Source organism: Sapajus apella, unplaced genomic scaffold, assembly GCF_009761245.1.
Source record: "Sapajus apella isolate SASKATOON/1434 unplaced genomic scaffold, GSC_monkey_1.0 scaffold61, whole genome shotgun sequence".
NCBI lineage: Eukaryota > Metazoa > Chordata > Mammalia > Primates > Cebidae > Sapajus > Sapajus apella.
This window is the reverse complement of record NW_022437001.1, coordinates 1,346,386-1,369,540: the sequence shown is the minus strand read 5'-3', so window position 1 is coordinate 1,369,540 and position 23,155 is coordinate 1,346,386. Positions and strand designations below refer to the sequence as shown.

General features: G+C 43.4%; 1 protein-coding gene across 3 annotated transcripts in view; it reads right to left on the bottom strand.

The window, feature by feature from the left end:
* Positions 1 to 23,155, bottom strand: part of GATB (glutamyl-tRNA amidotransferase subunit B) — a 90,592-nt gene that overhangs the window by 37,245 nt on the left and 30,192 nt on the right. For 2 of the 3 annotated variants that reach the window (XM_032246411.1, XM_032246410.1), the window contains exons 3-6: positions 11,542 to 11,655; positions 9,066 to 9,264; positions 8,197 to 8,319; positions 284 to 397 (exon numbers count right to left, since the gene is read on the bottom strand). In XM_032246411.1, coding sequence (XP_032102302.1) covers positions 284 to 397; positions 8,197 to 8,319; positions 9,066 to 9,264; positions 11,542 to 11,655 — 550 coding nt within the window. The remainder of the gene's footprint in view (positions 1 to 283; positions 398 to 8,196; positions 8,320 to 9,065; positions 9,265 to 11,541; positions 11,656 to 23,155) is intronic. The other variant, XM_032246412.1, reaches the window with a different exon arrangement.

The following is a 23,155-nucleotide window of genomic DNA, read 5'->3' as shown; positions in this document are numbered from 1 at the left end:
TGAGTGAAGAAAGGCCACATGGATGGAGAAGCCCAGCAGACATTGGCACCGAGACCCCAATGCATGACAAAGGCCATTGCGGACCCTTTGCCTCTGCTGGCCTGCCGGTGTCCCACAGCCACGTGAGTGACCGAGGCAGGACCAGCAGAACCACCACCCGATTCAGGGAACTGTGCAAATGAAAGTAGTTCTTGTGTAAGCCACTAAGCTTCTGGGTTGTTTGCTACACAGCAAGAAAGAAACAACAGGAAGAAAGACAAGAGGAGTGGCAGCTGGCATTCACCTATGGCTTTGGCCAAGAACCTGATGCTGTTGAGATTCTTCACTTCCGTTCGAACGCCCAAAGGCTCCCCAGGGTGATGCACGGATATATTGGCATCCACTCTCAACTGGCCCTCTGGAAAGAGAGAAAAAAACAACTCCTTAGAAATTCTTCGAGGTGACATTGTCTTTTAAAGGCAGGGGATGTCAAAGGAAGCAGCATCTAACTCTACCTGCTGTTTAGTTACAGCAGTCTGACTTCAGAGAAGGCGCAGTTGGTTCTGAAGTACACAGCTGCTACCTCTGGCCACTTAAGAGGAGTTACAGACCTAAGGCATCTACGGTGTGTGCCTGTACATGTGAGTGTACATAGGTGTGAGTGCTTATACACAAATGGAAGAGAAGTTTTAGATACACCAGCTGGAAGGATCTCATTTTTCTGTGCTAAATAAGAAAAACAAGACTATTAAAATGGAGATTGACTATGTAGTTTTCTACTGAAGTTTTTTTCAAAGTGTAAGAGCTGAGTTGAGGAAAGTCCTCAAAAATGACTGATAACCCTACACTGCTCTCCAGTGGAATATGGATTTCTAACAGTGACTCCAGGAGATTTAGAGAAGAGTCCTTGAGAATTTGCAGCTCAAGGGCAAGAGCTGAAACCCGGGCTTTCCCCCTCCTCCTTCCTCCAGGTACTGTAATAATCTCTTCCTTCCACAAACATGACTCCAAATCCTTCCTGACTGCTGTAAGGATTTGCTACAGCAGAAAGCGCTGTTAACGAAGTCGGGAGTCTGTAGAAGGACTCAGAGAGGTCCTGACCCCATGCTGGGAAGAACTTCCTGGACCCTCGAGGCCCCTCAGATTAGGAGCAGCAAGCCTTAAAGAAGCAGGCAATGTGTGGGGAGAACTGAAAGGCTCTTGAGGAAGAGAGAGAGAACAATCCCAAGACAAATAGATGCAGGTAAGAAAGAAGCACATTTGGCACCCTAGAAAGTAAAGCTCAGATCCTTTGTTCTCCAACTTCATTTACAACATTTACAAGAGGACAAAGTAAGAAAACAAAATTCTGGATTTTATGTTCCTAGTTAAGTTTTTAAATTAAAAAGTAATCTGCCAAACCTGAGTGTCTGGATGGGCTGAATAAATTAATTTAATATTCCAAAGCAAAAGCATCTTAAAATAATAAAGTAGTGAAAATGAATTCCATGTCGAGAAAAGGAGATCCTTGGAACTGGTTCTCTGTCATTCTCCCAGTGCTGGGTTGTGGGGCCTATACCAAGCTGGACGTTGGCAGCTGCCTGCGGCTGACACCTTGCCACTCACCCTCAGAGAAAGGGAAGGGCTCGCCCAATTGCCACCCATGCTGACAGGGAAAAGATGCCTCTTAGCTCAGACATGACTCTCTCTCCAGCACAGACTTCTCAACACTTTTACAAGAATTCTGTAGCCCCTTATTTGTAATCCCTTCTTTTGGCAAGTTGTGTGTATCTGCAGCATCTCCGGAAGCCCCAACTATTCCTGACATCATGAGACTCTCGGTCTAGGCACGCTGAGATCATCTTCAACTTCTCTGTTTTCTTTGCTCCTGTTACCCTAACTGGCAACTGGCCCCTACCAGTTTGAAAGCCTCCAAATATCCCTCATGCCTTCCACTCCCTTTCCATTTCTGTGGCTACCACCCTTGCCTGAGGTCTCCAAACTTCAGGCTTAGGTTATAAAATCACATCCTGACTCTTAACACAGTTCCCTCCTTGTCTGGGGACTGCAATGTGGCTGTGACTTTCATCCTGCTACAATCTGGGTTCATCATTCCTGCTATTCACTTGAGAGCACAGACAGCTCCTACTGGATCATCTCAGCTCCTCTGCTTGGCGCTCTGTAGCTCTCATCGGGTTTCGGTCGACATGACCTGTATCTTTCCACTGCTCATTCCGGGAGAAAGCTCTCCTCCAATCAGGGCAGCCTTCTGCATACACATCCCTGTCTGCTCCACCAGCACACTCTATCAGAGCTTCTGTCCCTCTCCTTGTCCTTCAAGGTCGCACTTGTGTGTTACTGCCTCCTCCTAGAAGCCCTCCTCAGCAAACTGGCCTGCACTGGTGGGTCCCTTAAACTATCAGAATACTCACAAACTATACTACAGAAATCAGTATGTGACCATAGTCTACTGTGCATTGGCCTCATCTTTAAGGCCGGAATGGAAGGCCCCTGAGGACTGGCTGGATTCTAACCCCCTCTTGGCTTCTCAAGGGCATCCCTCTCAGTTATCCCTTCTCTCCCATACCAGTCATGACTCTTTCTCAGCATTCCATCTGACATACACGTATGCAATAGGATTTCTCATTAAATGAACAAACAGAACCCCAAAACGTATTCCCTTGAACCCAGTTCTCACTCTATCAGTCACTCAGCTATCATTTCTCTGGTTTCTTTTTCAGCAAAGCCTCTTAAACAAGTTTTGTTTGTTGCACACGTTGTCTCCACTATGTCACTTCCCATTTATTCCTAAACCTATGTCAGCCTGGCTTCTCTCCACATCTCTCTAAAAAATGCCCTTGTCAGAGTCACCAACAATTTCATGGCTGCCACATCCAGTGGATACAGGACACACATGTCTTCACCTACTGGACACCTCGGCAGCATGTGACACAACCACCAATCCTTTCTTCTTGAAATATCTTCCTAGCTCAGCTTCTGCCATCTTTTGCTCCCAATTTTCCTCCTCTGGACACTTTGGTTCCATTTCATTTGCTGATGCCTTCCTTCCCAGCCAAGCCCAGAATCCTCTTCTTTATCTATACTCTCTGGGTAGGCGGATACAGTTTTAAACACCACCTAGTGCTGATGATGCCTACATTTCTCTCTTTAGCCCACACCCCTCTCAGCTCCACACCTGTGGCTCTGATATCTATTTGACACCTCCACTTGCACTTGGAGGTCTCACGGGCATCTCAGTTTCCAAAACAAAATCCTGATTTGGCCCTGCACGAAGACATTCTCATCTCATCTTCCAATTTCAGTAAACAGCACCACCATCTAGCTCCTCCAACTGTCCTAAAGGCATTTTTGCTTCTTCCCTGTCTCTTACCTTCACACCAGCCTATTTCTAAAAACCATCTTGTATGTACCTCTCTCTCCATCTTCATCTTCACTGCCACCAGTGCCGTCCAAACAGCATCATCTTCCATCCGAACTACTGCAAAAGCTTAACTGGTCTCCTGGCTTCTACTCTTACCCATCTGAAATCCACTTCCCACAGAGCACCCAGAGCGCTTTCTAAAATATTAATCAGACTATGTCCTTCCCTTGCTTAAAAGCCTTTCAGTGATTACCACTGCACCTGGGTTGAGAGCTAAACTTCTTGCCATTATCTCTGATCTAGCCCTTGCCTGCCTTTACAGTGTCACCTGATGCCACTGCTCCTTCTGCTTCTGGCACAGTGGGCTTGTGGTACCTTGCTTACCCCAGGGCCCATTCCCAGCTCTTTCTCACCTCAGGGCCGTGGTCTTAGCGGTTTTCTGGAATGCTCATCTCCTGGCTCTATGCTGCGTGGGCCTTGAGTCATTCTTCAGGTTTTAAATGATTGTCACCTCCTCTGAGGGGCCTTTAAAAAACAACACTGTCACCTTCCAGTGTTACTCTGTAGCACTGCACCCCGTTTATTTCCTTGAAGCATTTGTTGCTGTAATTATTTGTCACCCTTACAAATATAAAATCCATGTGGCAGGAACAATGTCTTGTGTGGAACCTAGAGCTGGGTCTGGCACATGGTGACTGTTCAATAAATTAAATCTTATTGAGTGATGAATGCCAGAACTCTGGCATCTTCCCGAGCAATGAGTAAGCAGACTGGCTTCTGTCTCACAGTAGGTTCCCGGTAAGTTCTACAGTTCTGTCTGAATAGGACTAATCTGCAGTTGGAATCCTCTGAAAGCCCCATTAAGCTCAAAGGAAAACTTCCAAAGTGTGCTGAGCTCCATCGAACCAAATCGCAATACTTGGGAGACAACTTTTTTTGAACTCGGGGAACCATCAATTGGACCTTGCTTCCTTTTAAAAATGAAAGTATCTTTCACAATTTAGAATTCTAATTTGGAAGAGGAATAAAAGCATGAGTTTCAGTCTCTCCCAGAGAAGACTACACTACATAAATACCTGAGAGGAATCATTTAGTATCCTGCCGTGTTGAAAGAGAGTTCGCTAGCTTGGATTCAAATGCAGTATCAAACATTAACAAAAGACGTGCTATCCAGTGAAGACAAAATACCTTTTAAACAAATTAAGTTAAATTGCCTCAAGTGCACAAAAGCTTTACTAGTTAGGTTTACTTCAATGCATTCCACACCACTGAGGGAGAGCCTTCATTCACACATCATGAAAATGTCATCAGGCTCAATTTCTATCTTCTAGAAGTAGAGATTTATAACAGCAAAACTAAAAAAACTATACCACTGAGCACTGTGATACAGTACAGTTTCATATTTTTCTCTAAAACACATTCACACAACAGAAATGTAACATCAAGATAGAAACTGTGTCTGCAAACAGCAGGGGCCCAAAGATGTGGTGGGGAAGGTCTGTTAAGCCATCTTGTTCTGATCGCTGAAAAATAACAAGGTTTGACCAAAAAAAAGGTGACCAAATTTTACTGAACATATTTTACAAAGCTCATTCATCTAGATGAGTGGTAATTCCATAAAAGTATTACTACTTATTATTGTTAATAAGAGTACCTAACAAGTACCCAGCACAGGCTATTTTCCAGACCCTATCCTACATTTTCTAGACGTTAGTACATTCATTCCCTACAATATAGCTTTAGTCAGAAGTCACCAACCCAGGGGCCATGAACAGGTACTGGTCTGTGGCTTGTTAGAAACTGGGCCGCACAGCAGGGGGTGAGTGGTGGGCAAGAGAGTCAAGCTTCATCTGTTTTTACAGTCACTTCTTACCGCTTGCATTACCCTCTGAGCTCTGCCTGCTGTCAGATCAGCCACGGCAATAGATTCTCATAGGAGCAAGAACCCTACTGTGAATTGTGCATGAGAGGGACTAGGCTTTGTGCTCCTTATGAGAATCTATCATCTAATGATCTGTCACTGTCTCCCATCACCCCCAGATGGAACCATCTAGTTGCAGGAAAACCAGGTCAGGGCTCCCAGTGATTCTACATTATAGTGAGTTGTATAATTACTTCATTACATATTACAATGTAATAATAAAGTGCACAATCAATGTAATGCACTTGAATCATCCTGTAAAACCCCTCCTTCAGCCTTCCAAGATTCTAAGATAATCCATGGAAAAATTGTCTTCCAAGTTTTTAACTTCTCTGGAGCTAAAATGATTGGAGACTGTTGGTTTTGGTGACAAAGCCACTGAGCCACTCCCGAGGCATTTCAAACTTAACCTATTCAAACTGGAATTCTATGTTTTCTCCCACAAAGTCATTCCTCTCAGCCTGCTGCCCCAAATCTATCAGATGGCCTTGATGACTTCCTTTCCTCTTTGGTTTCTTCTTTTCCCTTTCCATACAAAATTATTTGGGGGCTTGTTTTTTAAGCATGGAAAGGGAGGCTCGGAGAAATAAAACATTTTGCCCAGGCACCTACAGCTAGAAGTTGCAGGACAGGATTCCAAGCCAGATCCAGGAGCTGGCAGCCCTTGGCACCCCACCTTGCTATCCTGCCTATCTTGAGTTCGCATCTGTGATGGTCATGACACTGCCGTGGCTGCCACTAGGAAGTGGTATGATGCTGTGCTTAGAGAAAGGGCTCCAGGACCCAGACACACCTGGGCTCAAGTCCCAGCTCTGCCACTTCTTGTGAGCCCTGGACAAATAACCCCACCTCTCTAAGCCTCAGTTTCCTCACCTGCAACAGGCAGACTCTACCACCTATTTCTCAGCAACGTCATAAAATTTAAATGAGATAATTAATTGTAAAATGCCTAGTGAACTGAAGAGTACAACAAGTTCCAACTTGTTGATATTATTATCATTGAAACACTTAGCATGTCTACTTCCGTACACATTCAACTTAACAAACTATTAATACTTTGGGCATCTCCTCGACAGAGGCCAAAGGCTGTCCACTGAGAAGGAAATGACTTGGAACCTGGGCTGAGCTGGTCTATGCTCATCAGCAAAACTATCAGGAACTCATTGAACTACAGCCTAGAACCAATTAGGCTTCTTTCCACAGCACCCTCGGTGTCCACTAGTCTTCAATGTCACCTCTTCAGGGTGGCCCTCAGCTCCTGAGCAGCAAGCTGCAAGGCCAACACAGTGTTCCTAAGTGGGTGGGGGGTGGGACAGAGGGATGGGCAAAGGAGAGGGGGCCGATGAAATGCTCACAGCACCAAAGAGCTGGCTCCCTACAGACTCCAGGCCAACCTCAGCTCCCACAGAACTTTAGAACAACCAAAGCTACTTGGCTGCTGTGCTCAAAGCTGTTGGATTTGTATTTCAAAGAAACAAAAAGTGTCACAGCAAATGAGATTTAATGAACACTCTCAGCTGTCACTGACTGATGAGTTCTTGCCACTATGGTTTATCTCTTGGCAAGGACCCATATGGGACTATTTCTTAGCTAACAGGTGGCCTATTTATGATCCCATAGGGTTAGTAGGAATCACAGTTATTTTGAAGAAGTATGGGATAGTAAAAACTTTCTTAAAGCAATCAACACTTGGAACGTAAATGGATAACTATCCAACTTGCCTATATTTCATTTTTGTTCTGTGGATTAAAAAAAAATAGTGGCATCTCAAATTGAGAATTTTCTTACACTAAAAGATAGTATCGTCTCTATAAAGAAATTTGTAGGCAGCTAACCTTTATGCCACTCAAACTCATGTGGCTGTATTTTTCCAGTCTTTAGCTTAAAGATAAAAGCAAATAAGCAAGTTCTGTCCTCAGATTCAACATGTACCAAGGCTCGGATGTTATAATATGTTGCTTGTAATATCCTATGTGACAAATGTGGCATTACAAATCCAGAAGTCCCCCTGTAACGTGCAAATACATTATGTGACATGCTAAGCTTGGTAAACAGTATTATCAACCAGCATGGAGATGAACATCATCATCAACAGCATTTCCTGGGCGCCTGCTGTGACCGTTGAACTGTGCTATAGAAAAATGCAATTGTAGATGCAGAACCTGTATTTTGTCTCCTCTCCATCAAGAAGTGCTCTGAAGGTGGCAGAAGTTTCCAAAAAGTCCCAAGGAACAGAGAACAGGATAAAACAATGGCAGAGACTACCCTTTAGGGACTTACATAAGAACAAAGCAATACCAGGCCAGGGCAAAGGACACCTAGAGCCATGAAGAAATTGAGTGTGACTAAAACCTGTGATCTTTATATGCAATTTGCAAACGTTTAAAATGTGTAGTCTGCTTGGTCCCAAGGGTGCAAGTGTTTCTTTTGTTTTAGTTTCCTCCTATATTTCTACTCAATTAAGATTTTATCTCAGGTTAAAGTTTTCATCATCTTGGCTTATAGTCAATATAATTTGGCTTCAGCTGTATATGGATGAAAAATCTACAAAACACAAGACACAGACCCAAAGGAAAGATGCAACTAACGATGAAGTGCTATCTATACAGAACTCACAAACTAAGAAGTGTTCTTCAGAAACACAGTGTCTTCTTCCTAAGAAAGACTGAACTGTTCAAAGCCATTATTTCATTAAGGGCTTGGTGTCTCTGCACTGTTATTGGTCGTATATTTATATTTGATTGGGGGCTCAGTAAAGAATCCGAGGAAAATTCTAAAAAAAAAAAAAACCAAAACAGGACTGCAAAAGGCTGGGGACAAAATGGCTGCAAACGACATCAATATAACTGATGATGGAAAATAAAACTGAAGTCACAGAAGTTCTAGGAGGCAGGAAGGGAGAGGGAAAGAAGAATGCTGCTTTTGTGGCTTCTACCTGCCATGTTCGCCTGGCTGGTCCCCAGGGTCTGAAGGATCAGCTGCAGCTCCCTGACAGCTGTTGCCGCCTCTTCTCCACAGGACAAGTCGGGTTCCAGGACCACCTCCAGAAGGCCCACTCCTACCAAAGACAGGCAGAGTCAGCCTCACTGCAGCTCTCCAATTTCACCAGCAGAAAAAGTAGGCCTAAGTTTCAGGAAACATTGCCTTACTGAAGGACTCTCAAAGTGGTTCTTGCTTCTGAATCATTCTTCCCTTGCACTTTTTTCGTTTTGGAGGTGTCATCTCATTCTGTTGCCCAGGCTGGAGTGCAACGACACGATCATGGCTCACTGCACCTCTGAACTCCTGGGCTCAAGTGATCCCCCCACCTCAGCCTCCTAAATAGCTGAGGCTACAGGTGGATGGCAACACACCTGGCTGTTTTTAGTTTTTTTGGCGACTAGGTTTCGCTGTGTTGCCCAGCCTCATCTCAAACTCTGCGTCGGCTGATCCTCTGACCTCAGCTTTCTGAGTCATTGGCATTACAAGTGTAAGCCACCACCCCTAAGCCCTACTTTTCGATTTTTAACTGTTTCACCCCTTTTAATGACTGCTTAAAATATCTAGCTCCTGGGTCTGCGACTAGGTGGTTAAGTTTGTCTAACTTCAGGGGTGAGTTATTAGCAAGCCTAACAGTGATCACAGTTCAAGCCATGCTCACTAATCACCTAAGCCAATCCCAATGCTGATATTTTGGTCTCCATCTGTCAGGCTTCTGTGACTGCTTTATCAATTTGTTTAGGAAAACTCTGGTGGGGAAAAGAGGGGCCTACAATCCAAGAACTGAAGTGGGAAGGAGAAGTAATGAAAACACTCCGAGCCTACCCGCCCTGTTCAAATCAATGAGCGTCTGAGATCTTAGGTCGTCGTGGAGGCTTTTGCCACTGTCTTGCTCCAACTGGATCTGCTTGACCCTCACCGTCTTGGGGATCACCTGACCCCGCTCCTTCCCTGCAGAGACGCCATATGTCAAGCTCCCATTCACAGCAATTGGGAGCCTCTGCTGCGTAATCTGGTAGCCTGCCTGCACACAAACATAGGGTACACACAGTCACTGGTCAACACATAAAAGCTAGGATCCAGTTTACTATCCCTTTTACAATCACACAAAGATAGGCTTACTTAAAGCAAAAACAGTAACGAGAAAAATAAAAGGAGAAGAAAAATTAGTTGCTGCATTGCAGCCATCATTGAGCCTGGTCCCCTCTGTTCCTGCCGTCATCCCTTCACCTTCCCCAAATCCTCCACCCTCAATAAATGCAAGAAACAGCACGAATTCATCCCATCACCCTCACTAAAGTGCTGTATTGGGGAACAACAATAATCTCATTGTCAGGGGCCCCTAAGAAAAGAATTTACTGTTTCCGTCCAGCTCATTAGCCTAAACTCTGCATCTCATTACCGGGCTCCTGGCAGACCCTCCTTATTCGGAATGCTGGCTAAGCACTTTGCCATCTATTCTTCACACGGCCAACAGCAGTTGCTAGTGTGTGTTTAAGCTTGTTTGGTTTCTGCTTTTTAAAGGAATCAATCATGGTAGCTGCCCTCCCTGACCCAACTTCCCTAGCTCCTCTAGCCAGAAAATGCTGTGACACTCACCCTCCGTTAACGGAAAGCATATGGTACTAAAGCACTGACGGATCTTGCAAGGATCCCTCACCTGCTTCTAAGTGGAAAGGAAGAATTACTTTCAAATGGACACATGCATCAATATGCACTAAAGAGATGGCAGGTCAATGTGGAGAATTGAAGAAGAACAGAGAATAAGAACAAAGGCATCTGCAGCACTTGCTAGGTCCCAGACGCTGCTCTCACTGTGTAATGCTCAGTTAATTCCACAACAACCCTAGAAGAGGAACAAGGCACGGAGGGATCAGGACCTTGCCCAAAGCCACATACAAAGCTAGTGAGCAACAATGTCAGCGTCTGAATTCAGGTGGTTAGGCTCCAAAATCTGTGTCTCAGAAATACTACTGTGTTTGTCAAAACATAGACTGGTTGGCCTGACCTCAAAGGTTTCCGATTCAGTAGGTTGATGGTGGGCCCTGAGAATTTATGTTTCTGACCAGTTCCCAGAGATGATGATGTTAGTGCCCGGGGGACCACATTTTGAGAACCCTGCAAAAGGGTAACCCATTTTCTATGCTAAGACAGGAAGTCTCAATTTGTAAAACTAAGCTCTGGTTAGGATTGATGGATAAAATACAGGATGCCCAGTTAAATCTGAATTTCATAAACAACGAATGCTTTATTAGATAAGTATGTCTCATGAAACTTGGATTATCTGAACTATCTGGGCCAGAAAGACCAGAAAGCCACAGATGACCAAAACATCTCATTTTAGTCATATTATTACTAAATCTCCCACCTCAACCAAACTGTCACTCCTAAAAGATGAAGAAATGGAGTTTAATTATTTCTGCCCTGTGAAACAGTGGGCTTGCTGAGAGGCTGGAGGCCAGAGGGGAAAAGCAGCAGCCACTGAAGAATGCAGGTCTTACTTGGATTTTTTATTTAATTCTACTCGTGCCCTCACCCACTAAAAAACAGCTTACCCCAACCTTCAGTTTAAGGAGAACGAGGTGAAGCAACATCATTACTGTTGTTTTTCCGAATCAGATCAAACGAAACATTATTTCGGGAAACCCACTCAACATTTCAGTTTTGTTCCAGTTCAATAGTATGAAAAATTGGCTCTCACTCACATGGTGTGGTTTGAAGAAAAAAAACTTTTTAATTTTCGGAAAAAAGCGGGTCAATACAGAGTTTACTGCTCAGCCAATTACTGTTCTTGGTCCAGGCTTCTGTCCATGTTTCCGCTTACTATTGTCCACTTACTTGCTCCTTGTGAGATGACAGAAATGTCTCCAAAGGAGACAGCCCTATTATTGGGAACTTCAACTTAAAAGCGAGACGCTCTCCCTCTTCCGACAGAGCTACAGTATGCATTTACTGTTGCATCAGCCAGAGGCTTAGCTTTAGTACTAACAGGCAATTAGCACCAAATACCACAGCCCGGCTGAGCCTGAGAACACTGACTTCTACTCCCTGTGCAATTATGAGCGAGCCACCAGAAGCATGAGGCAAGCAAGAAGTCAGCAATCAAGACAATTGCATCCAATCTAGTAAACATCGGGGGCACCTGCCTGCATCAGGGCCAGGCAGAACTTCCCGCTGGGATGGACACAGTGCTGGCTGAAAACATGAGAGGCACAGCCCCTTTTCCTCGCTCCGACCCCCCACAGCAGGGCTGGCTCAGCTCTGAGAAGTTGTAGTGGGGTGGATCGCAAAGTGTACTTACAGGGAGGTCTGCATAGAAGTAGTGCTTCCTGTCAAACAAGGACTTCTTGTTTATGTGGCAGTTCAGAGCCAGGCCTGTCATCACCGCTGCTTCTACACACCTCCTGTTGAGAACCTATGGGAACACAACACAGTTCCTCTCAGGACCGCAGGCTGAACAAATGCTTCTCCCACACACTGACATCCTCGCTGAATATGCAACTTGGCCCTTCAACAGGCATTCTCTCTGGTTCTCTGGGTGGGCAGCTCTAGTTCACAAGCTGACTCTGTTTGCCTGGGACTCAGAGAAAGGATATAAAAAAGAAAATGCATGCAGCAGTGGGTCCCACTGGGCACTTAATGAACTGCCACATCGGAGACTCCTTTCCCCGAAGCCTGGCATCAAAGCTAACAGGAAGAGTCCCAGAAAAGCTTAGCAGAGTGCTTACTACATAGAATAAATCTAATCTTACTCCCTCTACAAACAGAATGAAGGGCCGGTCAGAAAACACAAGAGGCCCTGATTCCTGAGAGAAGTTCTGATGAAGGGTTGCTTTACTTTGACAGAAAAAGAAAGAACTTCTGAAAACGACAGGGCTATAGCCATTTTCTCAAGGGCTAGGAAATGTGGCACAGCTGTTGCCTGGCTTTCTGTCTATGCCAGGCCAACTCCCTAAAAGTGGAACTCCTATGGAGGGCCTGCGCCACACACCATGCTGCTCACTCTCCAGGAGCGCCTGGCATTCCAGTTCCTTCTGGGTCCCACCCTGCCCCCCTTACAGGAGTGAATGACTAAGAAACGGCGAGCACACTTCCCAGCACCAAAGGATGTGAACAGCTTTTAAGAACCCTGGGGGTTTGGAACTAGACAGACAACAAGAGACAATGTAGCCTAGGAGAAAGAGCATTCAGTTCTTAAGTCAGGTCTGAATTCCACTTTTGCTACGTCTGGCACTAGGAGCCTCCATTTCCTTGTGTCTAAAATTGAGATTTAAGATCTACTTTGCAGAATGGATAATGTGATAGCTGGAACACCTGCCCTAAGGTAGAGACTCAGTAAATAGTTCATTTCCTTACTCTACTTTGGGAAAATTTGGGAAGATGTCATGTTTGCAGATGAAATATATTTCTACGTTTTACGAGGATATTTATGATGTTCTTTGGTATATTTAATATACTATTTCTATAGATAAGGCTTTCTAATTGAGCATTTCTACATTCAATATTTTATTTCAGCCTCATAGCAACCCTGCAAATTAAGGAATCTGTATTATTCCAATATTTCAGATTAAAAAAAAACAACACGAAGATCCAAAGAGTCTAAAACATTTGCCTAAATTCACAGAACTGGCAAGTGGTGAAGCTGCCTGTAAAGCCCACACATGCCCTGGCCTAGAGGTGCCCAAGAGAACTTCTGTGGTTCAGGGACTGGCTCTTTGGGCTGGGATGATGAGTGCTGACCAAACACACAGATTTTAAAAAGAAATCCGTATGACAAAATGTAAAGGGCATTTCTACTTACTGCAATATGCAGTCACCAAAGAAAAACCAAACAAATCTCCCTTCTAGTGACAACATCACACCCTTCTTTTTCAGGTCTCAGGTTATAAGATGGAGCCATCTCACAGTTAATATTTGGAGCTCTTCATTCTGTGCCTAATAACGTCAGCTCTGCAGCAATAAAGGTTTTCAAGAAAAGATGTGTGGGGAACAGGAAGCTCTAATTATTGATGTTTTCACTTGCTTAATGTTTGGCATTTTACTGAGTGGTTCTTACTGAGATACAAATATAGATGGTAATCCTGCCAAATCCAACCCTGATGATTTGGGTCCAGGCACACAGAACGTGAAGCTGGAGTCCTGACCCTGGGCTTTGCTCTTACCGGGGCCAGAATGTAGCCAGCCAGGGCTGGCTCATAAGCTGCCTTTCTCCCTGGTCTATACCAGTTCTGCTTTATCATTCCCTCTGCTTTCCTAACCACTGCTTTTGCTCTCATTTCAAGCCACTTTGCCTCTGGGGCCAAGCTGCTTCCTCCCTAGGCATGAAGAGAACCCAGGTTATTTTGTTTATTTTTGAGCATGCATCTAGCCTCCTTGTGGGTGAAGAGTTGAGGGCGATCACATATTCTCACTGTGTCCGTGTACACACAAGTGCATGGGCACTTCATAAACCACCACTTTGCAGAGAAGAAGGAGGCGGCAAAACACACAAACATTACAGTGATACTGAATATGCTTTAATCTTTTTTTTCATGATTTAGAAGGCATGAAGTACTTCAAGGTCAGAATTATAAGCATCAATCACCACATACTACAGCTGTACAGAGGGGCTAGTAAACAGGGAGAGTACCAGGTAAAAGAATGCCAAGAAACAAAGGAATTTCCTAGGATCTTAGTCAAGCTGCTTGTGACAGATGGAGGTCAGGTCAGCATGTTCTGAGGATAGGACACAGAATGGGAAAATTCAACTTGGACTGTCTTTACTCCAAAAAAATTCTTAAATGTCTATAAAGCACTAAACAATAGGGATACAGAGACAAATAGGACCCTATCTCTGCTCTCAATGAATCAGCAGTAGTCACAGGAATCTGCCAGCATCTGCAAACCCTTTTCAAGTTTGTCTTTTATACTAGGTTGATTCTGCTAAAAATGTAAATCTGTGGCATTCTGTTACCCGAAGTCCCTCAATGGCCCCTGATGTTCCCACGACAAAGGCCAAGCTCTTACATGATCAAGCTCTTGCCTACATCTTCAATTTCATCTCCTACCAAGCACCCCACTCCCTGACACCTCTGGTCTAGTTCTCCTGTGCAAATCATGCTGATTTTCTGAGTCTCCCCATTCTTATTCCCTTCAAAATCCTGGTGAGATGTCACCACCTCTGTGAAACCTTCCTTGTTGTTCTTTCTGTGTACCTTTTCTGACCTCCTACACACTCCCATCGGTGCTTCTATCACAACGGATTGAATTTGTTCACATGTATTTCTACACAATTGCAAGTTTCATGAGGATAGAAATTGTTCACCCTTGTATCCCTGAGGCCGAATACAGAACCTAAAAAATAGTGATGCTTAATTAACATGTGTTGAACTCAAAGGAGGAGGGAGGGGATGGGTATCAATAGAAAGTTTCAGAGAGGCAGTGATACCCGTCTCCTCTAAAATGTTACCTGCTACATGCTGGCCTTCAAATTTGTTTCTGGAAGTGCCCTGAAGAGGCAACTGATTGTGTGTGATACCATCAAAGATTAACTTAAAAACTCAAAAGACTAACTTGTCTTGAAGAAAGTATGTTCCAGAACATCTTTGTAATTAAATGACTACAAAGGATCTCAGGATTAGCCACAGCAGCTCTCGTTTGGAAGAAGGCAGCAATCGTTGGTACTCATGCAGTACACCTGTCTCAGCTGGGCCTTCAGAGGCTTCTTTTTGGCTTAAGGAAGGGTCGGCAGTGAGTATTTATTGTGTCAGGAGGTGTGCCGCCTGTCACACACACATGCCATTGAATCCTCTCATTCCTAGGGTAGATACTATTATGATCCTCATGTTACAGTGAAGGTAAGCACAGAGATGACGCAGTTTGGCCAGGGTGACACATAGAAGTGGCAGAGCCAGAAGTCAGACCCCAGAACCCAGGCTCTCAACCACTATATTCGATCTGAAATCTTACAAGGTAAAAGCATGTTAGTTTTAGCTATCAAACCTACTAACACCAGGCCATAACTACAGAGCAGCACCTCAGCCCAAATCCCACTGTGCATCATTTAAGACTGATGCTATTTCTAGTGTGTTTCTTTCTTCTTGCCAGTTTCTCCCTCTGTAGGTTTGTTTCCAGATGTTGAGCTCCCAGAGGGCAAGCACTGAGTTCTTTTAACTACATGAAAGAACTCAGTGTTCTTTCAGTGCAGTCTCTGGCATGTGGAAGATTTGGTGATGGGTAAGCCTCCATGTTTTCTCAACTAGCAGAGGATATTCTATTGCCAGACTTCAGAAACTCTGAGACACAGGTACTCATACAATGATTTATCAAATAAGAGGCTAATTCTTTTATTTAATCAGAAGACGAGAAAGCTGTGATGGGTAGAGGTAGGAGATGAGACAAATACATAGTGGGTGGCCAACAAATTTTATGACTAGTAGATAGAGATAAGGCACATCATGGCCAGGAAAGAGATCCTGGGGTGGTGAGTGGCGGGAGTAGCAGACGGTTTTTAACAAAGAATTGCGTGTTTGGCTTACTTATAAGACCTGAGTAGTGCTGCAATACTAACTTGTTTGAAACCTAAGATACATCCAGCTCATAAGGCACCATAAACAACTCAGAGTTTGCATGAGACCTCTAAGGGGACACAGCGACCCCAATTTGAGAAACAGGCTTCTAGTTTTAACATTTATTTAGCTAAACCCGACAAACATTCCCTGATCTCTGAGACCATCATTTAGCGACAACTCCCAACGCTTTCAAAAAATCACCAAGTTCTACACATTCTACTTTCTTAACATACCTTGATTTTTCCCCTCCTCCTCAGGCCTTCAGTTTCAATTCAGATCTTTGTTTAAACACCAACTGCCCCTACCAGGACTTCTGCCACTTACCACCTGGCCAGAAGGTTTCTCTGCCTCTATTTCCAGCCCTCTAATCTCTCTTCCATACTTCTCCTAGGGTGACTTTTTTGAAGGATAAGCCTATTCATGTAATTCCTCTGCTTAAAATCCTTTTTACTGCTCCCCAGTCCTACCAGAATAAAGTCCAAGTGCCTGGCAGGGGCTTCAATGCCCTTGGTAGTCCAGCTCCGACCACCTCACTAGCTTCCTCTTCCTCCAGTCCCCCTGATCACCATGTTCCTGCAGCCAAGTGTTAAACATGCTTTTGTACAATCTGCTGCTTCTGCTGGGAATGGCCTTATTCCTCATCTGCTTGAGCAAGACCTTAGTATCTGGCAAGACTCTCGGATGTCACCTCTTTTGTGACATCTTTCCCACCACTATTTCAGTCTAGGTCTTGTTCCTTTTAGCTCCCCTGGTGCTTGGAGAATGCACTGTGTCTCCAAACAGACTGAGTTTCTCCAGGGCAATCAGGTCATTTTGTATTACTCTTTTTTTGCCCTATCACTGAAATATAATACCAAGCTGATTAAGTGAGATAATGAATAATTTAACATTTCTTTTATCAACATCCAAAAGACTATAAGCTGGGACATAAAAGCAAAAATGTTCTACAAAATGTATGAATCAGGGAAAGGAAACCAATCTTTTAACACAGAGACTTTATTACACATGAGAGAAGAGCTGAAATGTCCAAGAGGGCACAGCTGAGCAATTTTGGAGATTTCCAACAGCAGGAAGCCACTCCTATCCCAGGTTATGGGACCATCAGAGGATGCTAGAAACACACTAGAAGCTGGAGCCATGGGTAAGACCCATCCACTACCAGAGATGTTGCTGGAGGCAGACAGTGAAGGCGAAATACCCTCTTGCTCCTTTCCTCCTACCTCTAGTCTCTCATCAGAGCCTCCTGCTGGCCTGACCCAGGCAGAAGCCAGCTGAATTGTAGCTCTAGGATCTGTAGCAGCCTCCCTGCCATTCAGTTTGGAGCAGAGAAATGGTGTTAGCACAGAGCTGAGAGCACACAGCCATGACCACCACAGCAAATCCACAGTTCTATGTTCATTTCTGCCATTTTTAAATTTTGATTAATAAGCAGCTATTCAACAAAGCTAATGTCACTCTCTAGTCTGTCCAATCAACCTAAAACTGAAAATTTTGTGGACACCTTTTTCACATGCATGGAGCCAAGAATTATGAAATGCAACTAATTTCTAAGGAACATTTGTGATAACTCATCTGGATTGAACTGAACTATAAATCTACATGAAATACCAGCAAAGGGTTTGTTAAGCATATTAACAGAATTAAAGAAGATTATATAACCTACTTAAGTCCATAAAATATTCTCTAGGATTTTTGTGCTTTTATGTGAAATTCCACTAATTACAAATAAATCTATTCACAAAAGCCAGTCTCTAGGATCTATACTGAGAAATATCTTGTTATGTACTTCAAAGGAATAAAAGTGAATGTTTTTCAAAATAGTCTGCAATTCATACCATTTCTCTCCCCTTCTTACTTTGCCCTCAATTGGTGAGCCCATGATGCTTTAATACCCAAAGTTGGTCCAATAAATATCAGTACATCCTTAAAAAATTGAGGTGACATGGCAAGACTAGAGTCCTCACTGAAAATCCAGTTGGCAATTCCCCTTAAACATTAAAACAAAGAGTAGAAGGTGATGTTTTCCAAAAAGCCCACATGGGAATTACTCTTTGAAACTGATGCTACACATGACAAACCTGATAATTGGGATATAGCATGGTAAATGCCTTAATTTATGGAGAGAAAGCAATTAAGATTTATTAAGTAAAAAGAAGGCAGTAAAACAGGCCTTTATCTTACTGCTAACCATAAATTTGTCTCAAAGCATGAACTCCCTCTGATTCGTATTCAAAGCAAAAGTTACCACACAGATAAATTTTCATTACAGTTGAGAATATTGCTCCCGTTTCCTCACCCCTACACCGGTTCTCACCACTGAGCCCTTTTATCATCACCCAAAACAAATACAAAACCTCTTGTGCTATAATAATTAAGCTTGCTGAACTGGTCAGTTAGTTAATTTTTTAAAGTGGAATTTTACCATCAAAAGGTACTCCTTTTATGTAGATACTAAGTACTTATGTAGACAGAACCACATATACATGTTCTTTATCCTTAAACCTAGGCATTGCCTAGGGACAAGGAAAATGTGAAGGCTACGTTCCCTCTTTTGTTTAAATCCTTCTTTCACAAAAGGGAAATAAAATCATTTAGCCATCGCACAGGAAGCAGCTCTGATTCCAAAGAAAAGTGTAGTCTGGCTGGTTCAGCTGTCTGTCCTCAGCTCCCAGCGTCCTCTCTAATCTGAGCTCTCTTATACTAATTTCATTCCCCAGGGGCAGTCAGAAGCAATGGGAGGAAGTTTTCCTTGGCCCAGAGTGTCAAAAGTCCTATTTTTCTTATCTGGGATTCCATCCTCTTCCTGCCTTTGCCTATCTAGCAAGCTCAGGAGGCCATAGTCACCATGAGACATATCTCTCTTGTTTCTCTTTTCTTCTTTTTGAGACAAGGTCTTACTCTGTCATCCAGGTTGGAGTGCAGTAGCCCGATCATAGCTCAATGCAGCCTAGATCTTCCAGGCTCAAGCAATACTCCCACTTTTGCCTCCTGAGTAGCTGGGACCACAGGTGTGAACTATCATGCCTGGTTAATTTTTTAATTTATATTGTGTAGAGACAAGGTCTTGTTATGTTGCCCAGGTTGGTCTGGAACTCCTGGGCTCAAGCAGTGTGCCTGCCTCAGCCTCCCAAAGTGCTGAGATTTCAGGCTTGAGCCACCGTACCTGGCCCTCTATTGCTTTTCTGTGGACCACTGGAATACTAAGATCTGAGATTCACCTCTGGGATTGTAGAAAAAGGACAGAAAAGCCTTTGGCCTATATCAGTCCTAGGTCCACCCCTAACCTATATGAAAAGAGCTCTCCCATGATACAGCTGGTTTGCTTGGATTTCGCTTTCGGATTGGAGGCCAATGGCCCAACTACTATAGTATACATTTGTAAAGTCTCATACTTGGCCAGTTAGCCATGCTAGATAGGGAGATTACAGTGGTTGGCAGCAAGTAAAAGACATGACTGGGTGTGTGGGTTAACTGGTCTCTATTCCTTTTTCCCACAACATTCTCAGCAGCTACTAATCTGGCATTACTCATTCACCAGTGAGTAATGCCAGATTATGTTTAATTATGTTTGCTTTAGGAATAGACAGTAAGATAAAATAATTGGCCTGGACATTTCAACTTGAGATTAACCTGATCTCCGAGGAGACTTATACTAATTGATGAACTAGGGCAAAACTGAGTCAGAAAGAACAGAATCTGAATCTCACTCCTCACACTAGCCATGTGATCTTGTACAAATTACCTTACCTCTCTAGGCCTCGCTTTATCTGTTTAAGGAAGAATAGCTATTTGACAGGAGTGTTCTATGAATTAAATAAAATAACTTCACACATGGCAGATATTTAGTAATACTAGTTTCAGAATGAAAGTGTTATTAATGCAAATTGCCCACCTCAATCAAATCTTTTATATGTAAACTTTTCTAGGAGGCATGGGAATATGATGAGAAAACGTCTAAACAGCTCCACAGATCCATTAGTCTGGATTTATAACCCAAAATAAGGCACAACAGATGCTGAAATTATGTATTATGCCAACGTAATATTTCCCCCTTAAATGATAACCAACACCTTTTGTGATAATTACTTGTGTTATCTCCAGTGCAACAGAGACTGTATTTCTTAATGTCTTGGGGAGTTTATATGAGTTCATTTTCTTGGTTTTATAATGAAACAAAACTTCCTGGATAATCTTGTATGCTTTCCCGTGGCCAAAAAAAGCTCCCATGTGCAAATAAAAGAAACTAGCTTTTAACAGGCTGAAGTTACAAACCAGTTAACTGAGCCAATTTTTGCTCCCAACTCACTCTTGCTTGCCACACATCTGTAACTTCCTGTCTTCTAAGCTAGTAGCTACGTTTGAAATTCAATGAGAATCGATGGAGAAGAGGTGTATAAAGAACACGGGAATCATGTAAAAATACAAAACCAAACAATCAAAAAACATTGTTCTTTCTGAATACAACTATAAGATATGGCCAGGAGCTTTAATAAAGAAAGATTTCTCCTACTTTGACTGAATATTTGTTTTTCTCTTGTTTATAACTTTTAAAAAAGTATATTAACATTTAAAAAGCTAAAACACAAACTCATTCATTTTAGATTTGCTCCAGGTTGAAACTGCCAAGTCTTTTCTGACCTGTCCTAAAATTTACTCATCAGACTCTACACCTGGAGAGATCTGATGGAATGGCAAACTATTTCACATCACCAAAACCTCAAGAGGAATCAGTGATGGTAACAAGAAACATTAATTTCATGACTGAAAAGCTCTAATGATCAGAGCGATTCTTCTTTATAGATAAGATTAGTATTAAGTTAAAATATTTTACTATTGCTAAGAAACAAAACAACTGACTTGAACCAACCAAACTCTAAGTAAGAAATGCAGCTAAGTATTCACTATTGATATGAATACAGGATCAGGTATGAACAAGGCCTATGAATATCAGAAACAAATTCCTGGAGACACACGCCATTCTGTCAAAAGTGCACCTGCTATATACTCACTGTTCTCACAAATGTCCTGCGAGGTGAGTCTTTGGAAAAGTCTATCAGGAAGAAAAAAACTACCTTTAATTTCACGCATCCAATAGTAATGAATACAGCATCTTCTTAGAGGCTTCTTTGAAGTCATAAAATCATGGAGGTTCAAAGGAAAAAGAAAGAAAAAAAAACTTCCATAGGGCCAACTCCCTATTTCCTTAATTATGTTTGCTTTAGGAATAGACAGTAAGTAAAATAATTGGCCTGGACATTTCAAAACTGTCAATGTTATGAAGAAAGAAGGAAGAGAGAGAAAGAGAGGAAAGTAAAGGAAAAGAAACAAAAAGCAAAAGGTCTAAAGAGACATGGCAGTAAAGGCAATGATTGGATCTTTCGTTGGGGGACAAAATAAAGGACAACACTGAGACAACGGTGCAAATCTGAATATAAACTATGTTTTAAATAACAGAATTCCATCAACGTTAGCTTTCCTGAGTGTGAAAGTCATACTGTGATCATGTAAGAGAACATTTTTATTCTCAGGAGATAGAAGCTAAGATATTTAGCGAGGAAGTGCCATGATGTCTGCAACTTACTCTCAAATGGCTCATCCAAAGGAGGAAAAAAAAAAAAAAATCTAGGTGCAGGATGGCTTTCACTGTACTACTCTTTCAACTTTTCCGTAAGTTTTATTTATTTATTTTTTAATAAAAAATGTTGGGCCGGGCGCGGTGGCTCACGCCTATAATCCCAGCACTTTGGGAGGCCGAGGCGGGTGGATCATGAGGTCAGGAGATCGAGACCATCCTGGTCAACATGGTAAAACCCCATCTCTACTAAAAATACAAAAAATTAGCTGGGTATGGTGATGCAGCCTGTAGTCCCAGCTACTCAGGACGCTGAGGCAGGAGAATTGCTTGAACCCAGGAGGCGGAGGTTGCAGTGAGCCGAGATCGTGCCATTGCACTCCAGCCTGCGTAACAGGAGCGAAACTCCGTCTCAAAAAAGAAAAAAAAAAATTGGAGAGAGGGGAAGGGTTAGGTAATTCTCCTATCTAGGTAAGATGTTACAAGCCTCCCACACAAAACTCAAGGAATCTATAGCTATGAAGAGTAAAGGGAGAGACCCTAAAGGAGGCAGGAGCTAGATTGCAGCTCCAGACAGAGCAGCATGTGGAGGCTTGCACTGTGAATTTTAGGTCCAGATCAACTGCAAGTACAGACCAGCAATCCTGAGAGGACCCACTGACCCTCTAAAGGAAGTGGACTGCTCCTACAGGACCCTGGAGACACCCCAAATACTCTGGGAGGTGCAAAGCCTGGGCAAGTTTTCAAGCCCACTCGCCCTCTGCCTGGAAACAGACTCGGGGCTGTTGCAGGGGACTCAGTGTGAGTGATGACAATGGCCCTTTGGTTTGTGTGGGAGCTGGGTGAGGTCTGTGACTGCCAACTTTGCCCCACTTCCCTGACAACCTGCATGAGTCAGAAGAGACAGCCATAATCCTCCTAGGTACACAACTCCAGTGACCTGGGAATCTCACCTCCATCCCCCACAACAGCTGCAGCAAGACCCACCCAAGGAGTCTGAGCTCAGATATGCCTAGACCTGCCCCCACCTGATGGTCCTTCCTTACCTATCCTGGCAGAGGAAGACAAAGGACATATAATCTTGGGAGTTCTAGGGCCCCACCCACCACCAGTCCCTCTCAACAATATTATAGTTGATGCTCTCTGGAAAGTGCCACCTCCTGGCAGGAGGCCAACCAGCACAAAAATAGAGCAATAAACCACCAAAGCTAAGGACTCCCACTGAGTCCACTGCACCCTCTGCCACCTTCACAGGAACAGGCGCTAGTATCCACAGCTGAGAAACCCATAGGCAGTTCACATCACAGGACTCTGCAGACAGCACCCAGTACCAGCCCAGAGCCAGGAAGACTTGCTAGGTGGCTAGACCCAGAAGAGAGACAACAACCACGGCAGTTCAACTCACAGAAAGCCACATCCACAGGAAAAGGGAGAGAGTACTGTATCAAGGGAACACCCTGTGGGACAAAAAGATCTGAACAACAGCCTTCAGGCCTTGACCTTCCCTCTGACAGAGCCTACCCAAATCAAGATGAAATCCCTAATTTATCTGAAAAAGAATTAAGGGGGTTAGTTATTAAGCTTATCAGGGAGGGACCAGAGAAAGGCAAAGCCCAATGCAAGGAAATCCAAAATATGATACAAGGTGAAGGGAGAAATACTCAAGAAAATAGATAGTTTAAAGAAAAAAAAATCAAAAATTCAGGAAATTTGGACACACTTTTAGAAGTGGGAAATGCTCTGGAAAGTCTCAGCAATAGAAGTGAACAAGCAGAAGAAAGAAATTTCAGAGC